Source organism: Chlorocebus sabaeus, chromosome 1 (genome assembly GCF_047675955.1).
Source record: "Chlorocebus sabaeus isolate Y175 chromosome 1, mChlSab1.0.hap1, whole genome shotgun sequence".
In the NCBI taxonomy this organism is placed as follows: Eukaryota; Metazoa; Chordata; class Mammalia; order Primates; family Cercopithecidae; genus Chlorocebus; species Chlorocebus sabaeus.
Genome location: NC_132904.1, coordinates 49999215 through 50027173, shown reverse-complemented (window position 1 = coordinate 50027173; position 27959 = coordinate 49999215). Strand labels below are relative to the sequence as shown.

The 27959-nt window shown below is 35.8% G+C and overlaps 1 protein-coding gene across 4 annotated transcripts in view; it reads left to right on the top strand.

The window, feature by feature from the left end:
• Positions 1–27959, top strand: part of PDE3B (phosphodiesterase 3B) — a 258881-nt gene that overhangs the window by 187973 nt on the left and 42949 nt on the right. For 3 of the 4 annotated variants that reach the window (XM_073018078.1, XM_073018068.1, XM_008006062.3), the window contains exons 8-13: positions 3213–3361; positions 4135–4272; positions 5218–5329; positions 7465–7578; positions 17592–17791; positions 26715–26918. In XM_073018078.1, the coding sequence (XP_072874179.1) occupies positions 3213–3361; positions 4135–4272; positions 5218–5329; positions 7465–7578; positions 17592–17791; positions 26715–26918 (917 nt within the window). The remainder of the gene's footprint in view (positions 1–3212; positions 3362–4134; positions 4273–5217; positions 5330–7464; positions 7579–17591; positions 17792–26714; positions 26919–27959) is intronic. The other variant, XM_073018074.1, reaches the window with a different exon arrangement.

Genomic DNA, 27959 nt, shown 5'->3' with positions numbered 1-27959 from the left:
GTTTTGGGATACAAAATCAATGAACAGGAATAACTAGCATTCCTATACACTAACACAGCCAAACCAAGAGCCAAACCAGGAACACAATCCCATTTACAATTGCCACAAAAAACATAATAAAATACCTAGGAATACAGCTAATCAGGGAGATTAAAGATCTCTACAATGAGAATTACAAAACACTGCCCAAATAAAGCAGAGATGACACAAACAAATGGAAAAACAGTCCGTGCTCATGGATAGGAAGAATCAATATCATTAAAATGGTCATACTGCTCAAAGTAATTTATAGATTCAGTGTTATTCCTAACAAACTACCAGTGAAATTCATCACAAAACAGAAAAAGCTATTTTAAAATTCATATGGAACCAAAAAAGAGCCTGAGTAGCCAAGGCAATGCTAAGCAAAAAGAACAAAGCTGGAGGCATCATATTACCTGATTTCAAAGTATACTACAAAACTACAGTAACAAAATAACATGGTACTGGTACAGAAACAGACACATAGACCAATGGGACAGAATAGAGAGCCCAGAAATAAGGGCGCATGCCTACAACCATTTGATCTTTGACAAAGCTGACAAAAACAAGCAATGGGGAAAGGACTGCCTATTCAATAAATGGTGGTGGGATAACTGGCTAGCCATATGTAGAAGATTAAAACTGGATCCCTTCCTTACACCATATACAAAAATCAACTAAAGATCGTTTAAAGACTTAAATGTAAAACCCAAAACTATAAAAACTCTGAAAGACAACTGAAGCAATACCATTCTGGATATAGATACTGGCAAAGATTTCATGACAAAGATGCCAAAAGCAATCATAACAAAAACAAAACTTGACAAATGTGAATATAATTATACTAAAGAGCTTTTGTACAGCAAAGTAAACTATCAACAGAATAAACAGACAACCTACAGAAAGGGAGAAAATTTTTGTAAACTATGCATCTGATAAAGGCCTAATATCCAGCACCTACAAGGAACTTAAATTTACAAGAAAAAACAAACATAAAAAGTGGGCAAAGGACATGAACAGACAATTTGCGAAAGAAGACATACATATGGCCAACAGTCATATGAAAAACAGCTCAACATCATTGATCGTTAGCGAAATGCAAGTCAAAACCACAATGAAACACCATCTAACACCAGTCAGAATGGCTGCTATTAAAAAGGTAAAAAATAACAGATGCTGGCGATGTTGGGGAGAAAAAAACACTTGTACACTGTTGGTGGGAGTGTAAATTAGTTCAGTGATTGTGGTACACAGTGTGGTGATTCCTCAAAGACCTAAAAACAGAAATACCATCCGACCCAGCGATCCCATTACTGGGTACATATCCAAAGGAATATAAGTCATTCTGTTATAAAGACACATGCATGTGTATGTATATTGCAGCACTATTCACAATAGAAAAGACATGGAATCAACCTAAATATCCACCAGTGATAGAGTGGATAAAGAAAATACAGTACATATACACCATGGAATACTATGCAGCCATAAAAAGAAAGAGATTGTGTCCTTTGCAGGGACATGAATGGAACTGGAGGCCATTATCCTTAGCCACAGGAACAGAAAACCAAATATTGTTATGTTCTCACTTATAAGTGAGAGCTAAATGATGAGAACACATGGACACGTAGAGGGGAGCAACACACACTGGGGCCTCTCAGTGGAGGGAGGATCAGGAAGACAACTAATGGGTACTGGGCTTAATACTTGAGTAATGAAACAACCTGTACAACAAACCCCCTTGTTACATGCTTACCTATGTAACAAACCTGCACTTATACCACTAAACTTAAAAAATAAATAAATAAAATGAAAAAAATCACAGCTAGTGAAGTAGTGAGGCTAGGACTCGTTTCTATAGTAGTATTCAGACTTGAATCCAGATTCTATTTTACTGTATAGTTTGGGCTCTATCTTATATGTCCATAGTAGAACAAGTAATAAATGATTATGGTAGTTTTTCTAAAAGAAAAGGCAAAGAAGAAGATGTAGTATATATACATCATAGAATACTATGCAGCTATAAAAAGACTGAGGTAATGTTTTTTGCAGAGGCATGGATGGAGCTGGAGTCAAACTAACATAGGAACAGAAAACCAAGTACTGTCACTTATAAGTGGGAGCTGAATGACTAAAACACATGCACATAAAGAGGAGAACAACAGATACTGGGGCCTACCTGATGGTGGAGGGTGGGAGGAGGAAGAGAATCAGAAAAAAATAGTAATTGGGTACTAGACCTAGTACCTGGGTGATGAAATAATCTGTACAACAAACTCCATGACACAAATTTACCTATATAACAAACCTGCACATGTACCCCTGAACCTAAGATAAAAGTTGTTTCTTTAAAAAGAAACAAAATATTACCTACACCTCAAAATTACCCATCATGACCCTTTCCAATCATATGCCCCAAAGGTAATGATCTTTTTGTCTTTCATACGCTTTTGAACTTTTCTTAAAGAGAATCACAGAGTATGTACTTTTGTGCCTGGCTTCCTTCACTGAACATTACATTTTTAAGTAGCATTCGTATTGTAGTTCATTCTCTTTGCTCTGTAGTGATCAATTGTGTAACTATACCACAAGTTGTTTATTCTACTGTCGATAGGTTCTGAGTAATTTCCCTGTTTAAGGTATTACAAATAGAATGAATATGAATGTTTTTTAACATGTGAATGAATACTATTTAGCTACGAATACTGCTGTCCTTTTCCATGTGATTTGAGAAAAAAAATTATTACATTGGTAGAGATATAACTCACAATTTATAATATTGTGGTTTAAGGTTTACATGTGATTTAATCTTACTGATTTGTAATTATGATTTTAGAATTTTTATATCTAAAACTCAGAGGTGTTGGAAATTGTTTATATCAAATTGGCAAGAAAATTTCTATTGATAGGAACTTTTTCTTTTTCTCACTTTTATAAAGAATATCCACTTAGGATCCATGAGTAGATATGAAAGGGGAGTCCAATACAGGAAATGTCTTTGCTGCCTGAGCATAAGGTATCTAGGCAAAATAGCACAGCAAGATACAACTTAATGGTGTCATGAAATAATTTAGATTGAACTCCATTATGATTTACTTTATGTAAATATTTTTAACAATTATTTTTCATGTAAAAGTGTACATATAGGGCACATTTTACTCCTATCTATTACTATATATTTTTTTTGAAAGGTGAAGAAGAAAACATTTTCTCAAAAGAATCATTCAAACTTATGGAAACTCAACAAGAAGAGGAAACAGAGAAGAAAGACAGCAGAAAATTATTTCAGGAAGGTGATAATTGGCTAACAGAAGAGGCACAGAATGAACAGCAAACAAATGTAAAAGATAAACTTTCAATATGATTATGTTAAGGTGAAATATAATATTGTTAGTACTGGTTTTATTACTTTTGCCCAGAACAAGTATTTTTAAATTGTTTTACTGATAAGTGACTATAACTGAAATATTGCTTGGGTTACAAATAATACAGTAACTTGTTCTAATTCTATCATCCTAAAGCAACAAACTGCATTCAGTTTTAAATGAAGATATTTTATTTAGTTTTATATAAAATACATTATTTTCTATTCTGATATTTTCTTTTGCATATGTGAAGGTATAGAGAATATGTGCATGTTACTAAAACAATGAAAATAATGTATTTGTAATGGCAATATAGTTTTGTTCTTAAATTTCAAAATTTAGGCTTTTAGGAAAAAGAAACACCTATTTCTTTTGAAAAATTATCCTGGTAATAAATGCCAACATAAGGATATGTTTTTTTTTTCTCTTACCCTTTGATACCTGTAACTACTAAAATGAAAATAATAGACTTTGGATTTATATAGTAATTTGGAAATATAATACTTTTATTCATAAAAATAATATAAGAAGATTAATAAGTCTTACACCCCGGAGTTATGTGTTTGTCTGAAGATAACATTCTAGAAAGAGAAATTAGAAGGGCAGATAAGACTATATTTAAGAATAACCATTATAGAAAATAGTACAGACTTTTTTTAATGTTTAATCCTAAGTGTTCTCATTTTAATGTATATTTCACAGTATTTATAAAAGATACAATAAAGTTGTTGTTTTTCTGTATGTACAGATTGAACAGGAAGTATCACTGGACCTGATTTTAGTAGAAGAGTATGACTCATTAATAGAGAAGATGAGCAACTGGAATTTTCCAATTTTTGAACTTGTAGAAAAGATGGGAGAGAAATCAGGAAGGATTCTCAGTCAGGTTTGCTTTCAAATATCTACTTTTTAACTGTAAATTAAATTTTCTTAAATCTTTATAAAAAGCAAAATCTAATATATAATGGTTTAGGCACTAGTTCAACTGACATTGTTCATTAAGTTATTTTTCAGAAAAAATTAAATATATACATAAAACAATTACATATAAGATGTAGATCATACTATTATATATATGACAAGTAGTTTATTTGACCATATTAATGGGATTTAATTTATGCTAAATAAATAATAAAGATTTACATTTTCTTGAATGTTGAGGTTGAAAAGGACATGAAAAATCATCTAGTTCTAACCACTGAAATTTAAGCTTAATTTTTTCCACCTGCCCTCCCTATACTTTACTCAAGGTCAGATGGTTCATTTCATGCTAGAACTATGGGAAAATACTTTGATTTTACCACCGAGACTCAGGGTTATACCTGATGGTTCCGCATAACAGCATCAGATTAACCGCCCCAAAATATTACTCTCATTAATTACTTTAATATCTTATTTATGAAATGCAAAAACATAAGGATAAATTTTGTGAAAGATATATAAGTTCATCTCATTGAAGTCCTTAGGGATAAAAATGTGATAAACATAGTATTGTTTTGACTTTTCTTTAATACCCAGGACTAGATTAGAATTCACATGACCTTCAGTAAATTATGAATAAAAAGTTAAGGAAAAGAATGGAAAAATTTAAAAATTGGGACATGATATGTATGGTAAGCCTTCTTTAATTTTTAGGGGCTTTAGGGTGATATCTTCCATTCTGATTTTTTGGAAAGAATTAATTGTAGGCAAGTTTTAAATAAATTATTAACTTAAAGACATGTATTAATACATGGTTAACATTCCAAAATACAAATCACGGAAACATTATACTCAGCTACAAATAGAAATTCTGATTTTTAAAGTAAACTTTATTTTAATTGACATTTAGGTTATGTATACCTTATTTCAAGACACTGGTTTATTGGAAATATTTAAAATTCCCACTCAACAATTTATGAACTATTTTCGTGCATTAGAAAATGGCTATCGAGACATTCCTTGTAAGTATTAACATATCTTATTATTTAAGTTCAAATAATATGGGTTTTGAAACTCTTTATCGTCTTTCTCTTCAGATGGTCCCTTAAACACTTTTAAAACTGCATGTTTGAAAATTTTTTTTTTTTTCTTGAGACAGAGTCTTTTCTTGATCTTGTCATCCAGGCTGGAGTGCAATGGTGTGATCTTGGCCCACTGCAACTTCTGCCTCCCGGGTTCAAGTGATTCGTCTGTCTCAGCCCTCACAGGTAGCTGGGATTATAGGTGCCCACCACCACGCCCAGCGAATTGTTTGTATTTTTAGTAGAGATGGGGTTTCACCATGTTGGCCAGGCTGGTCTTGAACTCCTGATCTCTGGTGATCCACCTGCCTCGGCCTCCCAAAGTGCTGGGATTATAGGAGTCAGCTGCCACGCCTGGCCTGAAAAATTTTTAAATGGAGATTTAAAAAGAAAATTTGTATTGTACTACCTAGATTTAACTGACTACTGTTAACGTTTTGTTTGTCTGTTTTTTGTTAACATTTTGGTATATATTCTCCAAGAGTTCTTACATAAATTTATTTTTTGTAAAGGTGGTCATAATATTGATACATATTTATAATCTGCTTTTTCACCTGGTTGTTATATAGTATACATCTTTCTATTTTTAAAATTAATTGCCTGAGTACTTTATCTTTTTAAAAGTTAGTCAAGAGTTTCAGAAAATCATTCACTTAAAAATGTTTAAAATTGATAATCTAATTTCAGTTTTTAACTGTGTTCCAACTTATGGAATAATTTAATGGCTATTGCATATTGTGTTTGAATATAATTCGAGTTCTGTATTAGAAAAAGGTAGGACTGTCTATATATTGTCTACAGTTTCCCTCCATGTGGACACATTTTTGAGAAATTAGTTCTATAAATAGTGAATTATTCTTCAATTGGCATAACTCACTAATACTGTTTAATAATTTAAGGTGAGTTACATATACTATAATTTCCACTTATAAATTGTGCATTCAAAAAAGTGGTTGAATTTTATAAATGGAATATAGGGATGCTTTAAGATGGACTTCAGAGGAAATGGAATGAAAAGAAAGAGGTGGTAAGGAGTCTTCACTGTCAGTTTCAATTAGGATATATTAATTAAGAAAATAGTCTCTAGACCTAACTTTTCTAAACTTCAAAACTTTGTGAATGAGAATAACAATAGTACCTACTCCATAGGTAGTAATGATATAATTCATGTAAAGCACATATCAGAATTTTTAGTAAATGGTCAGTAAAAGGTGGTGATTTATTAATAATAATTAAGTTCCCAGTGGACACCATGTCATTTCTATAGGCAAAACAATATTATATTATCTACTAATGCATACATATACATTAAGTATTTGTTGAAGTGTTAAATTTTCATTGGATATTGATGTTAACTGCAATCATTAGATTCACATAGGTTATCTTATTCAATCTTTTTTGGCAAAGTTGTATTATATACTTTTATAGGTGAGAAGTAAACTCAGAAGGATCTTTCCCAAGATTATAAAACTAGATACCAAAGTACTGTTTCAGTTTCAGGTCTATCTGACTTCTAAAGCCTATACTCTTTACACTATGCCACATTGCCTTTTCACATAGTTGAATTTCAGTAAATTAATGTTTTATTGATCATATATGATGTGTCAGACACTGTGCTGGATGCTTTCACATATTTAGCACTTGATTCCTATAGCAAGCCTGAGACATAGTATTTCTGACCTTTTTGTTGGGGACAAAAATGTAAATAACTAGAATTTGTAACTGTGTACAAAACTGTTTCGTGTGCAAACATGAGTCTCTGTAATCCAGACACTACATGATATTTTTGAAAGCCACAAAATAGCAACCTTAAGAACATTTTCCAATGCCTTTCAATACTCCTTGGTTATCCTGCCTTTTCTTTGGCACCTTTACTATGTTTTCATAGTATACGGGGAAGTTTTTAAAACAGAATTTTTTTTAACACATCAAGAGACTTTAGATGAAATAAAATTCAATTGTGGGGAATTATTCTGTCACATCTTTTTTATGAGGATATAGTATGATTAGGAAATTATTGTAGTTTTTAAATGTTGTATGTTAAACCTAACAGAAAAACATTTTGGTGACTTTAGATCACAATCGTATACATGCCACAGATGTCCTACATGCAGTTTGGTATCTGACAACACGGCCAGTTCCTGGCTTACAGCAGATCCACAATGGTTGTGGAACAGGAAATGAAACAGGTACTTCCTTCTACAAATCTCTGTTAATTATTTGATCAGGAATAGTAAATCAAACTTTCTCATTTCATTACCTCTGTCCTTTTAAATTTTTCGTTAAGTAACCTTTTAGTACATATGAAGGACTATGTAAGTTTTTTTAACCACTTATCCCCAAATTCTACTGTGTAAGTTTTGATGCATAATAATGACATGAAAGTTTTTAAACCTGATACCCATCTTACAAGGTAGATTAATATTGAGTACTGCTGGATCTATCATATTTCCTTCTTTGCCCCATTCTTTGGTTTTCCTCACTGAGATAGCCACTATCCTGAATATTATGATAATTAGTCCTTTGTTTTTTTAAAAAAAATTCTTGTTGTTTTTGGCTCAAGTGCATCACATACATTTAAAATATATAACATTCGAAAACCAAAGAAAACATGTTTAAAAGCCTCGCAAAGTATTTTAATGATGACATCAAAAACTTTTATAAACAAATTTTGCTTCCAAAAATGTTAATGCTATTCCTTATCATAAATATAATAGTTTATATAAATACAATGAATCATAACATTTATAGTTCTCTTATTCTAGCTTATTAAAAGGGCCAGGCATGGTGACTCATGCCTATAATCTCAACACTTTTACAGGCTTAGGCAAGAGGATCACTTGAGGCCAGGAGTTTGAAACCAGCCTAGGCAACAAAGCAAAACCCCATCTCTACAAAAATAATTTTTAAAAATTTAGCTGGATGTGGTGACACACACCTGTCCTAGCTAATCAGAAGGCTGAGGTGGGAGGATCTTTTGAGCCCAGGAGTTCGAGGCTGCAGTGAGCCATGAACATGCCGCTGCACTGATATATATATCAAGACAATTTGCTCAGTTACCAATACTTGAGAAATAATATTACCATGCTAACCAGTGTAAATGTCATAGACTCAGCCACTGATATTACTTTTTACATTTGGATAGTTGAGTCTAAAGTATGCATTATTTGTTTAATGGATTTGCTTTATGTCACTGGTTCATTTTTGTCTGCCATCTGTATTTATTCTTTCTAGTGCCCTTCATTCCTTCCAGCAGTCCTGTGCTTTTATTTTCTTCAACTTTTTTGTTTTAGATGTCATTTTGTCTTAGAATAATTATATTTTAGCATGTTTGAAGGTATTATTCCATAATCTTGTGACTTTCACAGTTTTTGTCGACAAGTCAAGACTTAGGTCATATTGAGAAATATATAAATATAATATGTTCCTTTTTCTCTTTCCTATTGGTTCTTAACATTTTAACTATGATGTACTCATGTAATTTTTTTTGTATTAATCCTGCCTGATGTTTAGTGAACTTTTTGAATAAGTTGATTGGTGGTTTTTTACTGGTTTCTGTCATGCTCTTCAAAATTCAGCCTCTCCATTGTCCAATTCCAAAGCCACTCCCACATTTTTAGGTGTTTGTCACATCAGTACCTCACTTCTAGGTGCCAAAAGTCTGTATTAGTTTGCTATTGCTGCTGTAATAAGCTACCGGAAATTTAGCCTCTGAAAACAACACAAATTTATTCTAACAGTTCTGGAGGTCAGAAGTCCAAATAAAGGCTTCACTGAAGTAAAATCAAGGTGTCAGCAGAACTATTTTTCTCCTATATGCTCTAGAGGAGAATTTGTTTCCTCGCCTCTTCCAGCTTCTAGAAGCCACTCACACTTCTTGGCTCATGGCCCTTTCTTTCTTTCTTTTCTTTCTTTTCTTTCTTTTCTTTCTTTTCTTTCTTTTCTTTCTTTTCTTTCTTTTCTTTCTTTTCTTTTCTTTCTTTCTTTCTTTCTTTCTTTCTTTCTTTCTTTCTTTCTTTCTTTCTTTCTTTCTTTCTTTCTTTCCTTTCTTTTCTTTCTTTTCTTTCTTTTCCTTCTTTCCTTCTTTCTTTCTTTCTTTTGGAAATGGTGACTCACTCAGTGGCCCAGTCCAGAGTATAGTGGCTCGATCTCAGCTCACTGCAACCTCTGCCTTCTAGGCGGGTTCAAGCAATTCTCCTGCCTCAGTCTCCCAAGCAGCTGGGACTACAGGTGCATGCTGCCATGCCTGGCTAATTTTTTGTATTTTAGTAGAGATGGGGTTTCACCATGTTCCCCAGGTTGGTCTGGAACTCCTGAGTTCAGGCAATCCGCCCACCTCAGCCTCTCAAAGTGTTAGTTTTACAGGCATGAGCCACTGTACCCAGCGAGCCCATTCTTTAAAGACAGCAGCATAACATCTTCAAATTTATTTTTGACCCTGACTTTTGATCTTTCCAAGGAACTAGTGAAAATCGATCCAGCTCTGCAACCTTGGCTTTCTGTGCAGAACACACTTAACTGACAGCAACTCTCTTAATTTTAGTCTCTTTTGTAGTCTGCATAGGCTGAGAATTTCCTGAATTATCACGTCCTTATTCCTCTTTGCTTACCAGTTCTCTACCAATCTTTCTTTTTCCTCTCATATTTACTATAAATAGTAAGAAACCAGACTACACCTTCAACGCTTTGCTTGGAAATTTCCTCAACTAAATGTCTAAGTTTATCATTTGTAAGTTTTGTATTCCACATAACTGCAACACTTAATTCAGACAAATTTTCTGTTACTATATAACAGGGATTCCCTGGCCTCTAGTTTCCAGTGACATGTTCCTCATTTCCTTCTGAGCATTCATTGGCAATGCCTTTAATGACTATTTTTCTATCTCCAGTCTGTTCTCGATGACTTAGGTATAGTATTCTCTAAGACAATATATGTTTTCTCTCTCATGCTGCACACTTCCTCTGAGTTCTTACTAGCAGTGTTACGAGTTCTCATACATAGTGTTATGGAGTCAAGTATCTGTAGAAGAAAGGAAACCAAGTAGCTTTGGGGAACCAAGCAGCTATTGCAATGGAAAATTATGATGAAAACTAAGACTACAAGGACCATGGGATGTGCTGTCCTATTCTCACTGCACTGGAGAACTAATAGAAAATAAACGACAAGTTTAGGGCTGTAATTAATGGTTGGAGAACCAGATAGCATCTCTGACCTAAAAGAAACCCTTATTTTATTATTTTATTATTATTATTATTATTATTTTGAGATGGAGTCTCACTCTGTCGCCCAGGCTGGAGTGTACGGGCGCAATCTCGGCTCACTGCAAGCTCCTCCTCCCGGATTCACACCATTCTTCTGCCTCAGCCTCTTGAGTAGCTGGGACTACAGGTGCCCTGCCACCACGCCTGGCTAATTTTTTGTATTTTTAGTGGAGATGGGGTTTCACCGTGTTAGCCAGGATGGTCTGGATCTCCTGACCTCGTGATCCTCCCGCCTTGGCCTCCCAAAGTGCTGGGATTATAGGCGTGAGCCACCGCGCCCGGCCAAGAAACCCTTATTTTTTATTGTAATAGGATCATAACTTCTGAAAATAAAACCCAATGTCTGATCCTGAAGTTTCTTGAAATACAATGCAAATAAGTTTGTGGCTTCAGTAGACCTCTTATGTTAGAATTAAGATATGAAATGGGAAATAAAGGATCCTGATAATCGAAATGAGATTATTTGGATAGATTTAAATAAATATTGCCTTGTATTCCCCAAATCCTGCTGATTCTTCCTGCTGGGAAACCGTCATTTCTCCTTGTGTTGATTGCCTGAAAGCCCTGTAATGACCTCACTTGAGATTCTTGATTTATAGGGGAATAATTCACTTCTAAATCCAACTCCGCTGTCCCTCATTTCTTTGAGATCCAAAATTAAACTTAAATCCTGCAGATCTTAGAGGAATAAGTATTAAGTCTGAATACCAGAATAATTTACCAATTCATATTGGTAGAAACCTGGGGGATATATATCTGAATAGACTTAAGGGTGTTAGGCCAGGGAGAAAGGAAGATGTACCGACCAGATATTCTGGAGTCAGTGTATTAGCTTGAGCAACTGGCAGTGGCTCTAACAGTTTGCCTCATGAGTTGTCTAAAGTATAGGCATCAGATGAAGTAGAATTGTGAAACTTCCTTGTGTACTGTAGAGGAAGGAATCCAGAAGCTTATCATGATAAGATGTTGAAATGGGGTGATCATATTCAATTTTATCACCCATCCCTAACTTTATCCTCAAGAAGTATCCTCCTTTATCACAGTGCTGGGAAATTTATTTCAACACTAATTCCTGGAGAGTGAAATGCTATGCTGGTCCTACAGCCAGAGTTAGGGGCTTATGGAATTTAGATGATAAAAGGATTTTGGACTGGGTTCATCTAATAATGGTAGTTAGCTGAACCACACCCATTTTCTGAATGCATTGAGTAAACATATTCAGCAGCTGGCAGAATCACTTCATCAATTCCTTGATCTTTGGAAAGAGGATCATCATTGTAGGAAGGATCAAATGGAATCTCCAGGAATTGCCTCATTCTGGCAAAACAGTGAACCGAAAGCAATATACTACATTCATAGTTGAGTTGCAGAAATCAGTGCTACTATCAAGTACTTAATAGATGCAGGAATAGTGATTTCCATCACATTGCTGTTCAACTTAATTATATAGCTTTTACACAGGATAAGTAGATCCTGGAAAATGATGGATTATTCTCAACGTAATCAGGTGGTTACTCTAGTTGCCACAGCTTTTCCAGATGTGGTCTCTTCTTTTAATAAGTCAACCTAACTTGTGATATTTGGCACAGAGCAATTGATCTGGAAAGTTGTCTTCCCTCCATAACTCTTAGCAAAATTCACAAGAAGACATATATTTACATCTGGCAGGCATCACAGTACACTTCTATTGTCTTAGTTCTGGACTATGTCAAATCTTTCATTCTCTGTTATAACCTAATCTGGTCCCATAAGTTATCAAGGTCATCCATTACATTGATGAGATAATGATGAGTAGCTCCACGGAGCAAGAAGTAACAAATATCCTAGATGCCTTCATAATAGTGCCCGCAGATGAGAGATGAGAAAAATTGCACAAAAATTCAGAGATCTGTCATATCATTGAAGTATATTAGGGATCCAGTGGTCTAGGACATGTTGAGATATTTCCTCTGAGTTGAGGGATAACTGATACATTTGAAATTCTCTACATAAAGGACTCTTTGGATTCTGAAGGAAAATTCATGACTTCTGAGTACTATTGCTTCAAAATAATACTGTAAGGCTGTGTATGCAACCCAGAGCAAGAGAAACATGTGAAGCAGTTTCTACTTGTGCAAATTACTCTGCCATTTTTCCATCTGACTGCCAAAAGAAAATGTCTTTTGCAGATAGAATGCCCTGTGGAGTCTCTGGAAGGCCGCTACAAGATAATTACAGTGTAAATACATGGAGTTTTGAGACAAAACCAGGCAGCTTTCCTCAGATAATTATTTTCCTTTCTGTAAAAGCAGCTAAATTGTTGTTGCACTTTGGTAGAATCTGAATACTTGGCCATGGGCGCTAGGTTACCATGTTACCTGCCCATAATGAACTTGGGGCCCTTTGATCCTCCAATTCATAAATTTGTCATGTGCAGTAGTTCTCGATCATCAAGAAGAAGAATTACTTACAATATTAGTTTTGAGTTGCTCCTAAAAGCACAGAACATAAGCTCAGACTTCCATGACGTTTATTCCTAATACACCAATACCTCTTCCTTAATCCATAGTTACAGCTTCTTGGTGAATTCCCTATGACCAGTTGACTTAAAGAGAAAAACCAGTGGCCCTGGTTTATAGATAGTTCTGCCCAATATGCCAGTATTTCCTGAAAATGGGTAGCTATAGCATTGTAGGATCACTCAAGGGTATCTTTTGAAAGGTAATAAAGTAAATCCTTCCAGTAAGCAGATCAAGCTGTGAATCAGTTGGTCAAGAAAGAGACATGGCCAGCTGAAAGGATCTATATTGATTTATGGTCAATAGCTAAGAACTTCCTTGGATGCTTTGGGACTTAGAAGGAAAAATATTTTAAAATTAGAGTTTTTAATTGGACAAGGAGTTTTTGTTAGGAGGTTTATGGCTAACCTTCCCAGAGTGGTGAATATTTGTTTGCCAGGTGAATGCCTACTATGATGCTTAATTTTACATGTCCACTTGGCTGGGCAGTAGTACCTACATATTTGGTCAGACATTAATTTTAATATTTCCCTCAGGGTATATTTTTGGATGAGATTAACATTTAAGTTGATGGACTTTAAGTAAAGCAGATAACCCTCCATAGGTCGCTGGGGTTCATCCAATCATTTGAAGGCCTTAATAGAAACAAAGACTGACCTCCTCTGAGCAAGCAGGAATTCCAGCAGTAAACAACCTTCAGACTTGAACTGCAATATCAGCTCTTCCTTGGGTCTTTAGCCAACCAGCCCACCCTGCAGATTTTGGACTTGCCAGCCTTCTTAATTTCATGAGCAAGTTCCTTAAAATAAATCTCCTCTCTCTCTACATATATATGTGTGTGTGTGTATATATATACACACACACACGTATGTATATATGTATATATGTGCATATATGTGTGTATATACGCACACACACACATCCTATTGTTTATTTTTCTCTGAATAACCGTCACTAATATATAATACTTACCAAAGGCTATTCACTGCAAAGAAGGCTCTCGATGATCAGGTGGACAAAATGATCTCTTATCTTATAGCTATCAGTCTCTTTCCCTATGTACTGGAGTTCTTATTCCGTGGGTTTATGCATGCAACAGCTAAGTGTGTTAGTCCGTTCTGACATTGCTATAAGGAAATACCTGAGACTGAGTAATTTATGAAGGAAAGAGGCTTAATTGAGTCACAGTTCTGCAGGCTGTACAGGAGGCATGACTGGAGAGGCCTCAGGAAACTTAACAATCATGGCTAAAAGGTGAAGGGGAAGAAAAGCACCTTCTTCACAGGATGGCAGAAAGGAGAAATGCAAGCAGGGGAAATGCCAGATGCTTATAAGCATCTTGTCAGATCTTGTAAGACTCACTATTATGAGAACACCCTGGAGAAAACTGCCCCCATGATCTGGTTACCTCTACCCTTAGTCCCACCCTTGACATGTGGGGATTATAGGGTTACAATTCAAGATGAGATTTTGGATGGGAACACAGCCAAAACAAATCCCTAAGATGGAAAGAATAGAGATATTATGTATGGGCTAAATACCATGGGCTTTTTCTCTACAGCTCACCTGGCTCAGGCCTCTGCTGAGTGCCTTGCTCTCCAGTAAGAGAGACCAATGGTGAGTCCTTAATAAGGCACCATTCCCTGAGGGAACATCCAGACATTTGGGTGGTGGTAGGTTGATTGCATTGGACCCTTTCCTTTATGGAAGAGACAGCTTTTGTTCTCACTTATTGTGGATGTGGATTTATCTTCATTGTCTGTAGTGCTTCACCATCGCCATCCTTGAACGAACTTAATGCCTTATTTACCATCAGATTATTATAGGTAGTATTGCATCTGATCAAGAAACTAATTTTTCTGCAAATTGTGGCAATGGGCTTATGCCCACAGAGTTTACTCATCTTTCCATGAACCTTATCAGTCTACATCAGACCTGAGAGAATGGTAGAATGACATCTTTAAGACTCAGATGGGGTTCCTGCTAGGCGTAAATATTTTGTGGAACTAGAGTACTGTCCCACAAGATGTGATTTGTTCTTTGAACTGATGCCATTATGTGATATTCTTTTCCATTGGTTGAAATACCTGTTTTTGTGCTGGTACCATGCTGTTTTTTGTTTGTTTGTTTGTTTTTGAGACAGGGTCTGGCTCTGTCACCCAGGCTGGAGTGCAGTGGCATGATCTCAGCTCACTGAAACCTCTGCTTCCTGGGCTCAAGCCATCCTCCCACCTCAGCCTCCTGAGTAACTGGGAGTACAGGTGCATGCCATCATGGCTGCTAACTTTTTTTTTTTTTTTGTATTTTTTTTATAGAGATGGGGTTTCACCATGTTTCTCAGGCCGGTCTCGAACTCCTGAGCTCAAGTGATCCACCTGCTTTGGCCTCCCAAAGTGGTGGGATTATAGGCATGAGCCACTGTGCCTGGCCCATGCTTTTTTGATTACTATCGCTTTGTAATAGATTTTGAAATCAGGTAGTCTGATGCCTCCAGCTTTGTTTTTTTTGCTCAAGATTGCTTTGGCTACTTGGAATCTTTTTGTGGTGCCATATGAATTTTAGGATTGTTTTTTCTATTTCTCTGAAAAATGTCATTTTTTTTGTCTGTTGCTAAGTATGTAGAAATGCAATTGGTCTTTGCATGTTTATCTTGTTCCCTGCTAACCTGATGAACGAACTTATTAGTTCTAATAGTTTTTCAGTAGATTTCTTGGGATTTCCTACATATATGAGATTAGGCCATCTGTGAATAAAGATAGTTTTGCATCTTCATTTCTAATCTGGATGTCTTTCACTGAGGCCTCCTTTTAAATGTGTCAGCAAATTTTTTAAATCACAGTTTTCTGAAATTAAGTGAATAAATGGGATTCAAAATAGTTATGTTTCATTGCCCTTGCCAACTGTGTTGTTTTTCATACTGTTTTTTTTTGAAACATATATAAGCTAATGTTTTAAGATCCTAATATATAAATTCCAAGTAATTACTGAATTTAAAAGGAAATCTTTTGCCATTTTTGAGTTTTAAAATATATTTTAAAATTGTAGGGAAAATCCAGAATGTGTATCACATAGGAAAATTCAAATTATTGACTCTGTATTGATATTTAAAGTCTTATTAGAAATTTGATTACTTACATATATCATTATGCATAGATTTAACTGCTTCATGTTTACTTTTTATAATTATTTAAAAAATACCTCTAAGCCAGTGTGGTGGTACCTAACTCCAGTCTAAGCTACACAGGTGGCTGAGGGCAGGTCAACTGAGGTGAAGAATTTGAGGGTATAGTGTACTATCACGATTGGACCTATGAATAGCTAGCTGCTGCACTCCAACCTGGGCATCATAGCAAGACCCCATCCTCTAAAAACATAAATTTAAAAAAAATGCTCTAGCGTGGGCTGTTCCAAAACTTAATTTCGGTACAAATTATAAATAGGATGAAAATAATGAGGTATATTTACAGTTGTCACTAGTATATTAAAGTCGTGTTAAAAAATTCTTGTGATGGTTATATTGAGTCAACTAAAATAGGATTAAATAATTCTTTTGGACTTTAACAAGCCAGAGCATTATTTCTAGGTTCCCCCAATGAATACAACCAAGGAAACTTTGTACCTAGTATCTGTGGTTTTATGTGTCTACTTTAAATATAGTTTCTTTTTCCTTATACTTTTTACAGATTTCTTTCGCAAAAATAATAGAATGATCATCTAGATAGATAAAGCCACCAAAATAGAAAAAAGAGGAAATCAATGGCAAGATATTAAGACACCAAAAGCACAGTATGGATAGTGAACGTGTTGTTTCTAAGAAGAGGATAAAAATAGACTTATGTTGACTGAGATGTTCCCCAGTTTTCCATGGCTTTTCATTTTCCATCATTTTTTATTCCATTATATTATATGGAGCTTCATGAAAGAAAACAAAAGGGAGATAAGGAGTTGTAGTTAGGGCTACAAATGAAATGTAATCTTCCTGGATGAGATTTGAAAAGCATCTATGTAGAGAAGCTTAGTGTGGTAAGATATTAAATTCCTAAATCTTTGTAATGTTTTCATTAAATTTTATTCTCTAGTATTGCCTTTTTCTGTTATATACCCTGGCCATTATATCTATCTAGTCATTAAATAGCAAATATTTAGAAAATCAGAGGTTTTTAAAATTATTATTTGCCTGAGTAAGACAGCATCAAACTGGTGTGAGAATCCTATCATGTCTTGTAAAGTAAGCAACTTCAGGGTCAGATTTAACACTATTTCTCTCTACTAACATTTTAAGTTGGGAATAATATACTATTTTAAGTTAGTAGATTTTAGTTCTTACTTAAATCAGCAAATAAAATAAGTAATCGTATTACCCATGAGAATCCCCTCCGTAGCAAAATTGTGAGGAATTTGTGTGCTAATGCTGGTTTATTTTGCAATTTATTTTTTCTCAGATTCTAATGGTAGAATTAACCGTGGGCAGATTGCTTATATTTCTTCGAAGAGCTGCTCTATTCCAGATGAGAGTTATGGCTGCCTGTCTTCAAACATCCCTGCATTAGAATTGATGGCTCTATACGTGGCAGCTGCCATGCATGATTATGACCACCCAGGGAGGACAAATGCATTTCTAGTGGCTACAAATGCCCCTCAGGTAGGAAATATTTTTCAGAACCTTTAAAGAGTAATTCTGAAATTTTCAATCATACTGTGTATCCCTTTGTAAATCATTATTCAATTGAATCATATAGCCATTCCATCTGACTTTAAGACCCTACATTTTAATTAATTGGATAATAACACATGGCATTAATGTGATGTGTGCTAGGAAATTAGGGGGAAAATCAACTTCTTCAACTAGAAAATAATAAACAGTTTTTGAAATAACTCATTGTTTTGTGAAATTCTAGAGTCCTTTATTGTCAGTATTTTTGTCTTTTATCAAACCAACAAAACTCTGTGTTTAAGATTTCTGTTCCTGGTTAGGCCCATTGTATGGCTAGAAAGCTATAGTGGTTGAGAACTATTAATCTTTTTTGTTGTTCTCTTGTTTCCCTAAAGATTTGCCTTAATACCAGACCTTAAGTCTCTTATCTCTGAATATATTCATGTATGTAAAAATTCTTCTGGTATATTATTTTTATACCTAGTATAGCTGATAAGATATAAAATTCCTTTAAGGTCACAATTTGCATGAGGAGGCAATAGTTCCCAACAAATAGATACTGCAATTGCAGTAGCTTTAAACATTAGGACTTGGAACTAAATATGTGTTTGGTTTTTGTTTTTTGAGACGGAGTCTTGCTCTGTCACCCAGGCTGGAGTGCAGTGGCTCGGTTCACTGCAAGCTTGGCCCCCTGGCTTCTTGCCATTCTCCTGCCTCAGCCTCCCAAGTAGCTGGGACTACAGGCGCCTGCCACCATGCTTGGCTAATTTTGTTTTGTTTTGTTTTGTTTTTAGTAGAGACGAGGTTTTGCTGTGTTAGCCAGGATGGTCTGGATCTCCTGACCTCGTGATCCATCTGCCTTGGCCTCTCAAAGTGCTGGGATTACAGGCGTGAACCATCATACCTGGCCCTAAATACATGGTTTTAAGTAGAATTTAGTGTGGTTGTGGTTTAAGCAGATTTTTGTGTGGTAGCTGGGTTTGTTTATGCTGGGGATTCCTGAAATGTCATCTGTGTGTTTCTAATTGGATGCTTTATGAAGAGTAGGTACTCACTGACTGTAGCTGAATTCATCTCACTTCCCACTTCTTTATTCTATGTTTAAACCTTGGCTCTGATCCTTTCATTTTCTGTAGCCGTTTTCTGTTTTTCTTTTTTTACTTCAATCTCTTTCATATACTCCAACTTTTTTAAATATAGGAGATATAGTCTCTTGAATTGTGAGCATGTGTGTCGGGGTCGGGGGAAGGAATGTAGGGAACTATGAATATGTATATGTATAAATGGGTATAATAGAGTGTGTGTGTGTGTGTGTGTGTGTGTGTGTGTGTATGGGTTAAAAGGGCCATATGATTCATTTTTCCAGTGAGACTTTATTAATAGCTCATGATTTCCACAGGTAACTTTCTGATGAACGTAAATCTAGGTACTAGTAGTTGCCCACTTTCTAAGTATTATTTTTTAAAAAAGTACCTTCTAAGTGGCACATATTTTCTTATTTGCAGTACCATTCTGTAAGAATCAGATGCCCATTCTCTCAAACCTAGCACATCCTAATCTTTGAAAATCCTAGTCCTTTGGTGAATCATAGACCTGAGGAGTAGTGGCATAGTGGAAAAAGCACTGGACTTGAGATTAAAAGTCCTGTCTTAGATTTCTGATTGCCCACTTATTAGCTGTATGACCTCAAATAAAGGTTTATTCCTCTGAACCTAAAAATAGTTATCTGATATGATTAAGGAGATAACATATGGAAGGTTTTATACTGTTTCCGATGGCATGAGAAGCTCCTGAATTAGAAATCACGTAGTAGAAATTACTTACTGTTCTAGTCCACTCTGTTGTTTTGTTTTGTTTTGAGATGGTGATGGAGTCTCACTTTGTCACCCAGGCTGGAGTGCAATGACATGATCTTGGCCCACTGCAACCTCCACCGCCTGGATTCAAGTGATTCTCCTGCCTCAGCCTCCCAAGTAGGTGGGATTACAGGTGCCTGCCACCATGCAGGCTAATTTTTGTATTTGTAGTAGAGACGGGGTTTCACCATGTTGACCAGGCAGGTCTCAAACTCCTGACCTCAGGTGATCTGCCCACCTCGGCCTCCCAAAGTGCTGAGATTACAGGCATGAGCTACCATGCCGGCCTACTCTCTGTTTTTATTACTGCTTTCATTTTTGTAAAGTATATCCTCCCTCGAGGATGTTACAAATGAGTGAATTCCAATGTTAACTCTCACATGATGATAATTTAAAACAGTGTTATATGAATGCAACTTATACAAGTTGCGTACTCAACTGTTATCCTAATCAAAATACAGTCATGAAGTCTGAACATGATATCAATCATCATGTTATTTCTAACTTCTCATTGTTAAGAATTGCCATTAGATGAAGCCATAGGAAGTGCTAGAATGGAAAGGAGATGGATTAGAGAGTTCAGCTGTGAAAATGTATAGCCTCTTACCTAGTCTCCTTGCTTGTTCCCTGCTCTCCTTCAGTCTGTTCTCAACACATGTCAGCCAGAATGTGACCCTGTTTAAGTGTGTTGCATCACTCTGTTCCAGACTCTCTTGCCAGGTGCTGTGGCTTACACCTGTAATCTCAATGCTTTGGGTGGCTGAGACATTAGGATTGCCTGAGCCTAGGAGTTCGAGATCAATCTGGGTAACATTTGAGACCCTGTTTCAAAACAAATAAAAAACCAAAAAAGTAAACTCTCCAATGGCATTCACCTTACCCCTAGTAAATGACAATCATAAAATGTTCTGCAAGGCCCTGCATTATTGGCCCCATTAAGTCTTTTTATTTTTATTTTTATTTTTATTTATTTATTTTTTTACTGACTCAAGTCTAGTCTCACTGGCTTCCTTGCTAATACCATCTCTGTCCCTTTCTGAGAGTGTTTGCACTTTCTGTTCTCCCTGCCTAGAGAGCTTTTCCTTTAGATATCCGTATATTCATTTTGTCACCTCCTTCCATCTAAAATTTCTTCCTTATACCACTATGTTCCTTCTATGCTTTTTTTCCATAGCAGTGATCATTTAGGATACTATATATTTTGTTTATGTACTTTGTTTTTTATATGTATCTCCTCAATGGAATATAAAGTTCCACAAGGGCAGGGATTTTTGTCTTTTATTCCATAATACCTAAGAGTAGTGCTTGACATACAAAAAACATTTAGTAAATATTTGTTGAATGTTGAAGGATGTCTGAATTCTTTGCTCTGTAGTACTCCTAGGTTTTCTGAAATATATTCTGTGCTTCCCAAAGTAACGAAGTTTATGAGGCCTTCTTCAACTAGCACCTGTGAGATAAGGACCCTTGTAAAAGTCTAGGGCTTAATGTGGTTAAGTAGCAAAGTAGGTTCTTTCATCTTTGGAAACTCAGTGGGTCTAGTCAGGCCATAATTAATAAAAGATATTATAGTTCCTGTGTGTTATAGACAGTAGCATATAATACCACCAGCTAGGTCAAGCATTCTTTTTCATTCTCATGGCAAGCAATGTGTGCTAGAAAGATACACAAGGATCCTTAACATGAAAGAAGGTGATACATATAGCCCAGGTGATACATATATCCCGGAGGAATGTCAGTATTAATAAGATTCTGAGAGATTTCTGAGCTGTTTCCAAATGAAAAGTTGGCTGAAAGATGGAGGTTAGTGCTGAAGATAGTAAAATTTCTGGAATATTTTTATGAGACTGGGTAAAAAAGGAAACACAGTTTTAAGTTGAGATTTGTAAATGTTTTCTCTCCCAAAATATGGATTAAGATGACTAAACACATGAATCTGTTTCCCCTTCTTCCTGAGAATGCATTAAAATGATAGTAAGATATGAAGTTCATTACAACAGAGAGCAATAAGAGGATGATAGGTATTATCACCAGCAGATAAAAAAAATTTTATAACATTTCTGGAAAATGAAAAGTGGATGAATATTGACAGATAAAACAAACGTACCCAGCATAGCTGGAACCCCAGAGAGACTCCTGTTACCATTTGCTCCTGCTTGCTCTCTCTGTGCACACACACACCTTTAATCAGAGTGACTACAACCCTATGTTTACCTCCAGGCAGAAAACTCATCTCTTAGATATTGAAGGAAACTGCCTGGAGAGTAACAACAGTTCCTAGAGTGGGTATTAGTAGTCCAAAGTAAATTTCTCTCATTCTAGATATCTAATAGCTGGCACCCGTTACTCTAAAGCAAAACTTGCTAGGTAACAAACCCTATCCACATTTACATAGTTCCCGCTCATTCATCCCAAGGGGAGACACTCCACAATAAAACATACATAACAGCAGAGAGAAATTACAACTGAAATGTAGAATTCATTGTGTGTGTGTGTGTGTGTGTGTGTGTGTGTAAGACAGGGTCTCACTCTGTTGCCAGGCTGGAGTGCAATGGCGCGATCTTGGCTCATTGCAACCTTCGCCTCCAGGGTTCAAGCGATTCTCCTGCCTCAGCCTCCCGAGTAGCTGGAACTACAGGCGCATGCCACCATGCCCAACTAATTTTTGTATTTTTAGTAGAGATGGGGTTTCACCATGTTGGTCAGAATGGTCTCAATCTCTTGACCTTGTGATCCACCCACCTTGGCCTCCCAAAGTGCTGTGATGACAGGGGTGAGCCACTGCACCTGATTTAGAATTCATTTTTCTATATACACAGATAACCAAGGATCATCAGACATGGCATTAATCACAAGCTTGGAAAGAAAAGGCTAAGATGGAAAGAATAACTGACCACAGGGAGAATCTAGGGAATAGAGAAGCATCTAATTATTTCTTTAAAAAGTATTCTCAGAGAATTTGAAAAATACTGCATCCATAAAGTAAGAACAGGAAACTATAATAAAGGAACATCAGAGAACAAGTTAGGCTCTTAGAAACTAAAAATATTACTGCAGGAAATTTTAAAAATTCAATATAAGCTTGGGAAGTAAAAGTCCAGGTAGTCTCTCCCAGAACATAGACCAGGAAGATAAAAAGAAAATACAGGGAAGGAGAAGATAAGACATAGGGGACTAGGTCAAGATGTGACTAGTGGAAGTTCTAAAAAGAGGGGAGTCTTTGGATTGAAGGGGCTCACTAAGTGCCAGGAAAGTTGAATAGAGAAAAAATACTCAAACCCCACATGTAGCACATCATGGAAAAATTTCAGAACACCAGAGATTTTATTTTAAAAAAAAAAAAAAAAGAATTCCTGAGAAGATGAAAACAATACCTCTATAAAAGAACAAAAATTCAACTGTCATTATATTTTTAGCAACAATAGATGCTAGACAATACTGGAATGAAGTCTCTAAAATTCTAGGGGAATTAATTAATTCATTTATTTGTTCAAGTATTTATTGGGTGCATATTTGTGGGATAGGCACTATTTAGGCATTGTTATGTTGAATAAAACATGGGAAAAATCTTGCCTCTCATCGAACTTACATTCTAGTACAGCAAGAAAATAAATAAATAAATAAATAAATAAATAAATAAATAAATAAATAATGTGTGTGTGAGCAAGAGAGAGAGAGAGACAGAGCAGGAGAAAGAGAGACCAAGCGACAGAGAGAGAAAGAGAAGATTATGACTTAAGAGCAAGGATAGAAGTAAAATGAGAGGAGATAGGAAGTGCTGGCTAAGAGTATTATTTTCAAGTTAGAGTTCTATATTCAGCTAAGCTACCATTTTACATAAGAGCAAAATGACGAGATTCTCAGATATGCAGTGATTTTAAACAATCATATCTTGACCATCCTGAGAAAGTTATTTTAAAATGTATTTCAGCAAAACAAGGGTGGTAACTAAGATAAAGGAAGATAAGGGATTAATAGAAATTTTAGAACTGATGGTTTGTCTCTGTGTCCCCACCCAAATCTCATCTCAAATTGTAGTCCTCACATGTGAAGGGGCAGGGCCCTGGTGTGAGGTGATTATGTTTAGATCATGGGGGCGGGTTCTCCCATGCTGTTCTCATAATAGTGAGGGAGTTGTCATGAGATCTGATGGTTTAAAAGTGGTAGTCTCCCCTGTGTGTGCTCTCCCTCTTTCTCCTGCTATCTTGTGAAGAAGGTGCCTGCCTCTCCTTTGCCTTCCACCGTGACTGTAAGTTTCCTAAGGCTTCCCCAGCCATGTGGAACTGTGAGTCAATTAAACCTCTTCTGTTTATAAGTTACCTAGTCTCAGGTAGTATCTCTATAGCAGTGTAAACACAGAAAAGAACAAACCGAGAACAGTGTAAAAGAATCCTGAGATAACAGCTGTTCATCAAGACTATTTCTTTACCCTATAAAAAAAACAACAAAACTAGCTGCTTTGTGTTCTGTAGCACCTTATTTTTCTGCTATCTCTCTACTGGATTTTTTTGAGTTGGAAGTATTATTTTTTAAAAGAACAGTCTTTCCTAATCTTTTCCACTTGAAGTGCCTTCTTAGTTGGCCGGGTGTGGTGGTTCACGCCTGTAATCCCAGCACTTTGGGAGTCCGAGGCGGGCAGATCACGAGGTCAAGAGATTGAGACCATCTGGCTAACACAGTTGAAACCCCGACTCAAGTAAAAAACACAAAAAATTAGCTGGGTGTGGTGGCGGGCGCCTGTAGTCCCAGTTACTCAGGAGACTGAGGCAGGAGAATGGCTTGAACCTGGAAGGCAGAGTTTGCAGTGAGCCGAGATCATGCCACTGCACTCCAGCTTGGGCGACAGAACGTGTGTCTCAAAAAAAAAAAAAAAGAAGTGCCTTCTTAGTCATGAGATAACGGCTATGACCTAGATTTTTTGTTAATGTTTCCTCCTGTTTCTTATGTTTTAAAAGGGGACATTTGTTCAGATTAGTCAGACTCATCCTTTGTATGATCTAAGTCCTTCTTATGTCTGAAGGGTTTTCTCTTTTTGCTCTTATTTAAGTGTTACTATTTGCTAAGATTCTGTCAGTTTGTATTAAACCCCTTCTCAGATCTTTCCAACTCAGAGGGTGAAAAGTAAGATTTATGACCAATTAATTTGTTTTGCCAAAGTATTGATGTATTTACTGTAGAGAGAAGGATCTATAGCCAGAAAAAGCAGGTAAGAAGATGCTTTAGCACAAAGTCAAAGGATGTTAGTTTATTGCAGCTCCAAATGAGGTGGGGCCCTGTCTTTTTTCTCTGCTTCTAAGACCCTGCAGTAATTGCTGAGACTTCTTTATCTGTTTGCTTGATTGGTTTTTCTTACTCAGTTTAAGGTTGGTCTGCTGCTTTCTGTGCTACCTTCAAGTATTCTTCTAAAGTAGAGTTGACATTTGCTTCCTACTTACTGCTTCATGATTCTTTCTTGCCTCCCACTCACCTTTGAGCTTGTGAATCTACTGGGGTCCAGCAGGGAACCCCTTCCACCTACTCTTCAGATAGGTTTTCTCCTTCTTATGCAGTGACTTGGTTAGCTTTTCTGTACCCATTCTCATTTTCACTATGTCTTTGAAGTTTCCAGTATGGTGATTATATCTAGATTCTAATACTGATTCAGACTTTTTCCCCCCCATTTTATATTTCTTTGGCATTTTCAAATGGTAATTTGAATGGTGAAAGAATTCTGAACTTGCTCATTTATTTAAAAACTGATCTTGCTAGCTGTGAGTTTATTAAGTCAGCTAGCTTCACAGGACACTCATTGTACATTGTGTTTTATTGAGCCCAGAATCAGATTACTTCCTCCTGAACAGACAGAGCTGTTCTCATAGTTAAGTCTTTGTAACAGTTGAGCATGAATTAGTCAAATCATTATTAAATGTAAATGACCCCTTAGGGAGTTTTTAAAGCTTACTCTTTCTGTTTGGTATTTATAATGTTTAGAAGTATTGTATTACAGGTGGTATGAAATGCCTTTATATGGCTCATTGCAAAGTTTAAATCATACCATTGCTTTTACAAAATCAAATAGTGTAAAAAATAATCAGTGTTATGCATCTGTGCTTAAATCTAGGCTACAGCTAATTTTCACAAATAAGTAGAGCTATTCAATTAAGCTCTCAGAATATGTATCCTACCTGAGATCTCATTCTATCTGTCCTTCTTTCTCATTACACAGTAGGCTCCATGAAAACAGGGATAGGGTTTTAATTTTTATCCCTGGCCTTTAACACAACTTGGCTGTAGAAGCTTTTTAAAATAATTATATGCTTATTTAATAATTTAAAGAATTGCTTTATTTTTAGAGGTGGAAGAGGCTTTAGAAATTCTGTACTCCACTGATTTTAAGTCTGTATTCCAAAGTCCTAGAGTACTGAGGAGGTACCTCAGGGTCTTCCACTGGAGTGAAGTGTAGGAAAAGTGAGTAATTCCACACCATTTGAACCAGAGGATTTGTGTTTTTATCTGTTACATAGTTCTGTTTTACTCCCAGGCACTGTGTGAGGATGGGAATCCAGGATATGTCCGTCTCAGACAGGCAGGCCCAGGCAGGCCTCTTACTTACCCTGGACAGTACTCCTGCTTCCTCTTCTTTAGTCACCATCACCATTGACTCCAGAATGACTAAACAACAGAAATGTATTCTGAAACCTGCTCTAGATCCCTAATGACTTTATTCACAGTTTATCTGAGAAGGTTTTCTGATTAAATGAAATAGACCTCAAAATATCAACTTCACATCTCTTGGGAGGCAGCACAGGGTCTGCAAAGATAAACTTTAAAGATAAATAACCCTTTCACTTACTAGCCATGTATGCTGGAAGGAAAGGTGTATCCTAACCTCTTTGCACTTCAGTTTACTCATTTATAAAATTATCACAACCTATTTTCACAGGTACTAAGATACCTGGTAAAATGCCTAGTATATAGTAGGTATTCATTGTTTGTGTACTTCCAACCTGATATTAATGATATTAAAGTTTAATATCTTTGAGGTGTCTGCCTCATTTTTCTATATTTCTTTTTAGGCAGTTTTATACAATGACAGATCTGTTCTGGAAAATCATCATGCTGCATCAGCTTGGAATCTATATCTTTCTCGCCCAGAATACAACTTCCTTCTTCATCTTGATCATGTGGAATTCAAGCGCTTTCGTTTTTTAGTCATCGAAGCAATCCTTGCCACAGATCTTAAAAAGCATTTTGATTTTCTTGCAGAATTCAATGCCAAGGTTTGTTATGAAAATTAGTGCCTGATTTAAAAAATCTTTATTGTCAGTGTTACTGATAAAATGATTTTTAATGTTAAGTTAGAATTTTTACTGCTTAGAAAGTAACAATAAATAGTTGATATAAAATAATATATATGCCTATATTTTTAAAAATAAACATTTTTATTGTTATGGTAACATTTCCTAAAATATTATTGCTTGCTATATTTTCTTTCAACACATAAAACTTATACTATTGTGACTTTATTTCACATACTTTCACCTAGAAACAAACCAGTTATTTCAAATGAGTTTAAAGAGAGATTTGACAAAGCCACGCTTAGTGTCAAGTAAGGCATTACATAAAATTAATTTTATGTGTTTCCTAAGCATCCAGTTAATTCTAAGAATCCAGTTAATTATACCTACCTCACTGCACCTGTTATACCTTCTTTATATTAGTGATTCTTTAGCTGACTAGTGTAGGGAAAAGGAAGCACCTTCTTCTACTTGAGAATAATTTAGTCATTCAACAAGTATTTATTGGGATTGCCCACTATGTGCAGACATTGTACTAGGCCAAAGAACTCATATTCACCAGGGGATCAAGAATCACTGCCCCAGTATGACAGTGGTACTCATAGGACTATGCTTTATCCCTCAGACATTTGAGGTGAAAAAAGTTGAGGACCACCGCTTTAGATTCCCGCCCTGGCTTGCAGGAAGCTGCTATTTTCTTGATGACTTTTGTGACCTAAAAGAAGCTGTACCTGCAGGGTAGAGAAACTGGTAACAAAGGAGTACTAGATTAAACCCGCTGGAAGGAGACCCTTATATATGTTGTTGTCTTGACATTAATGAAATGCTTATAAAAATCAGTGAGAAATCAGGGTACCTTTAAAATTATTTCATAGTTGTATAGTTTTATTCACTTTAATTTTTAAATAAAATTCATTTAAGTGCTTAAGTCACCTTTTACAGGTAAAAGATTATCTAACACAATACTTTGAATGTGTATTCCGTAAAGACTTCTATTTTGAAGTCTCTCAAAAAAATGCCATA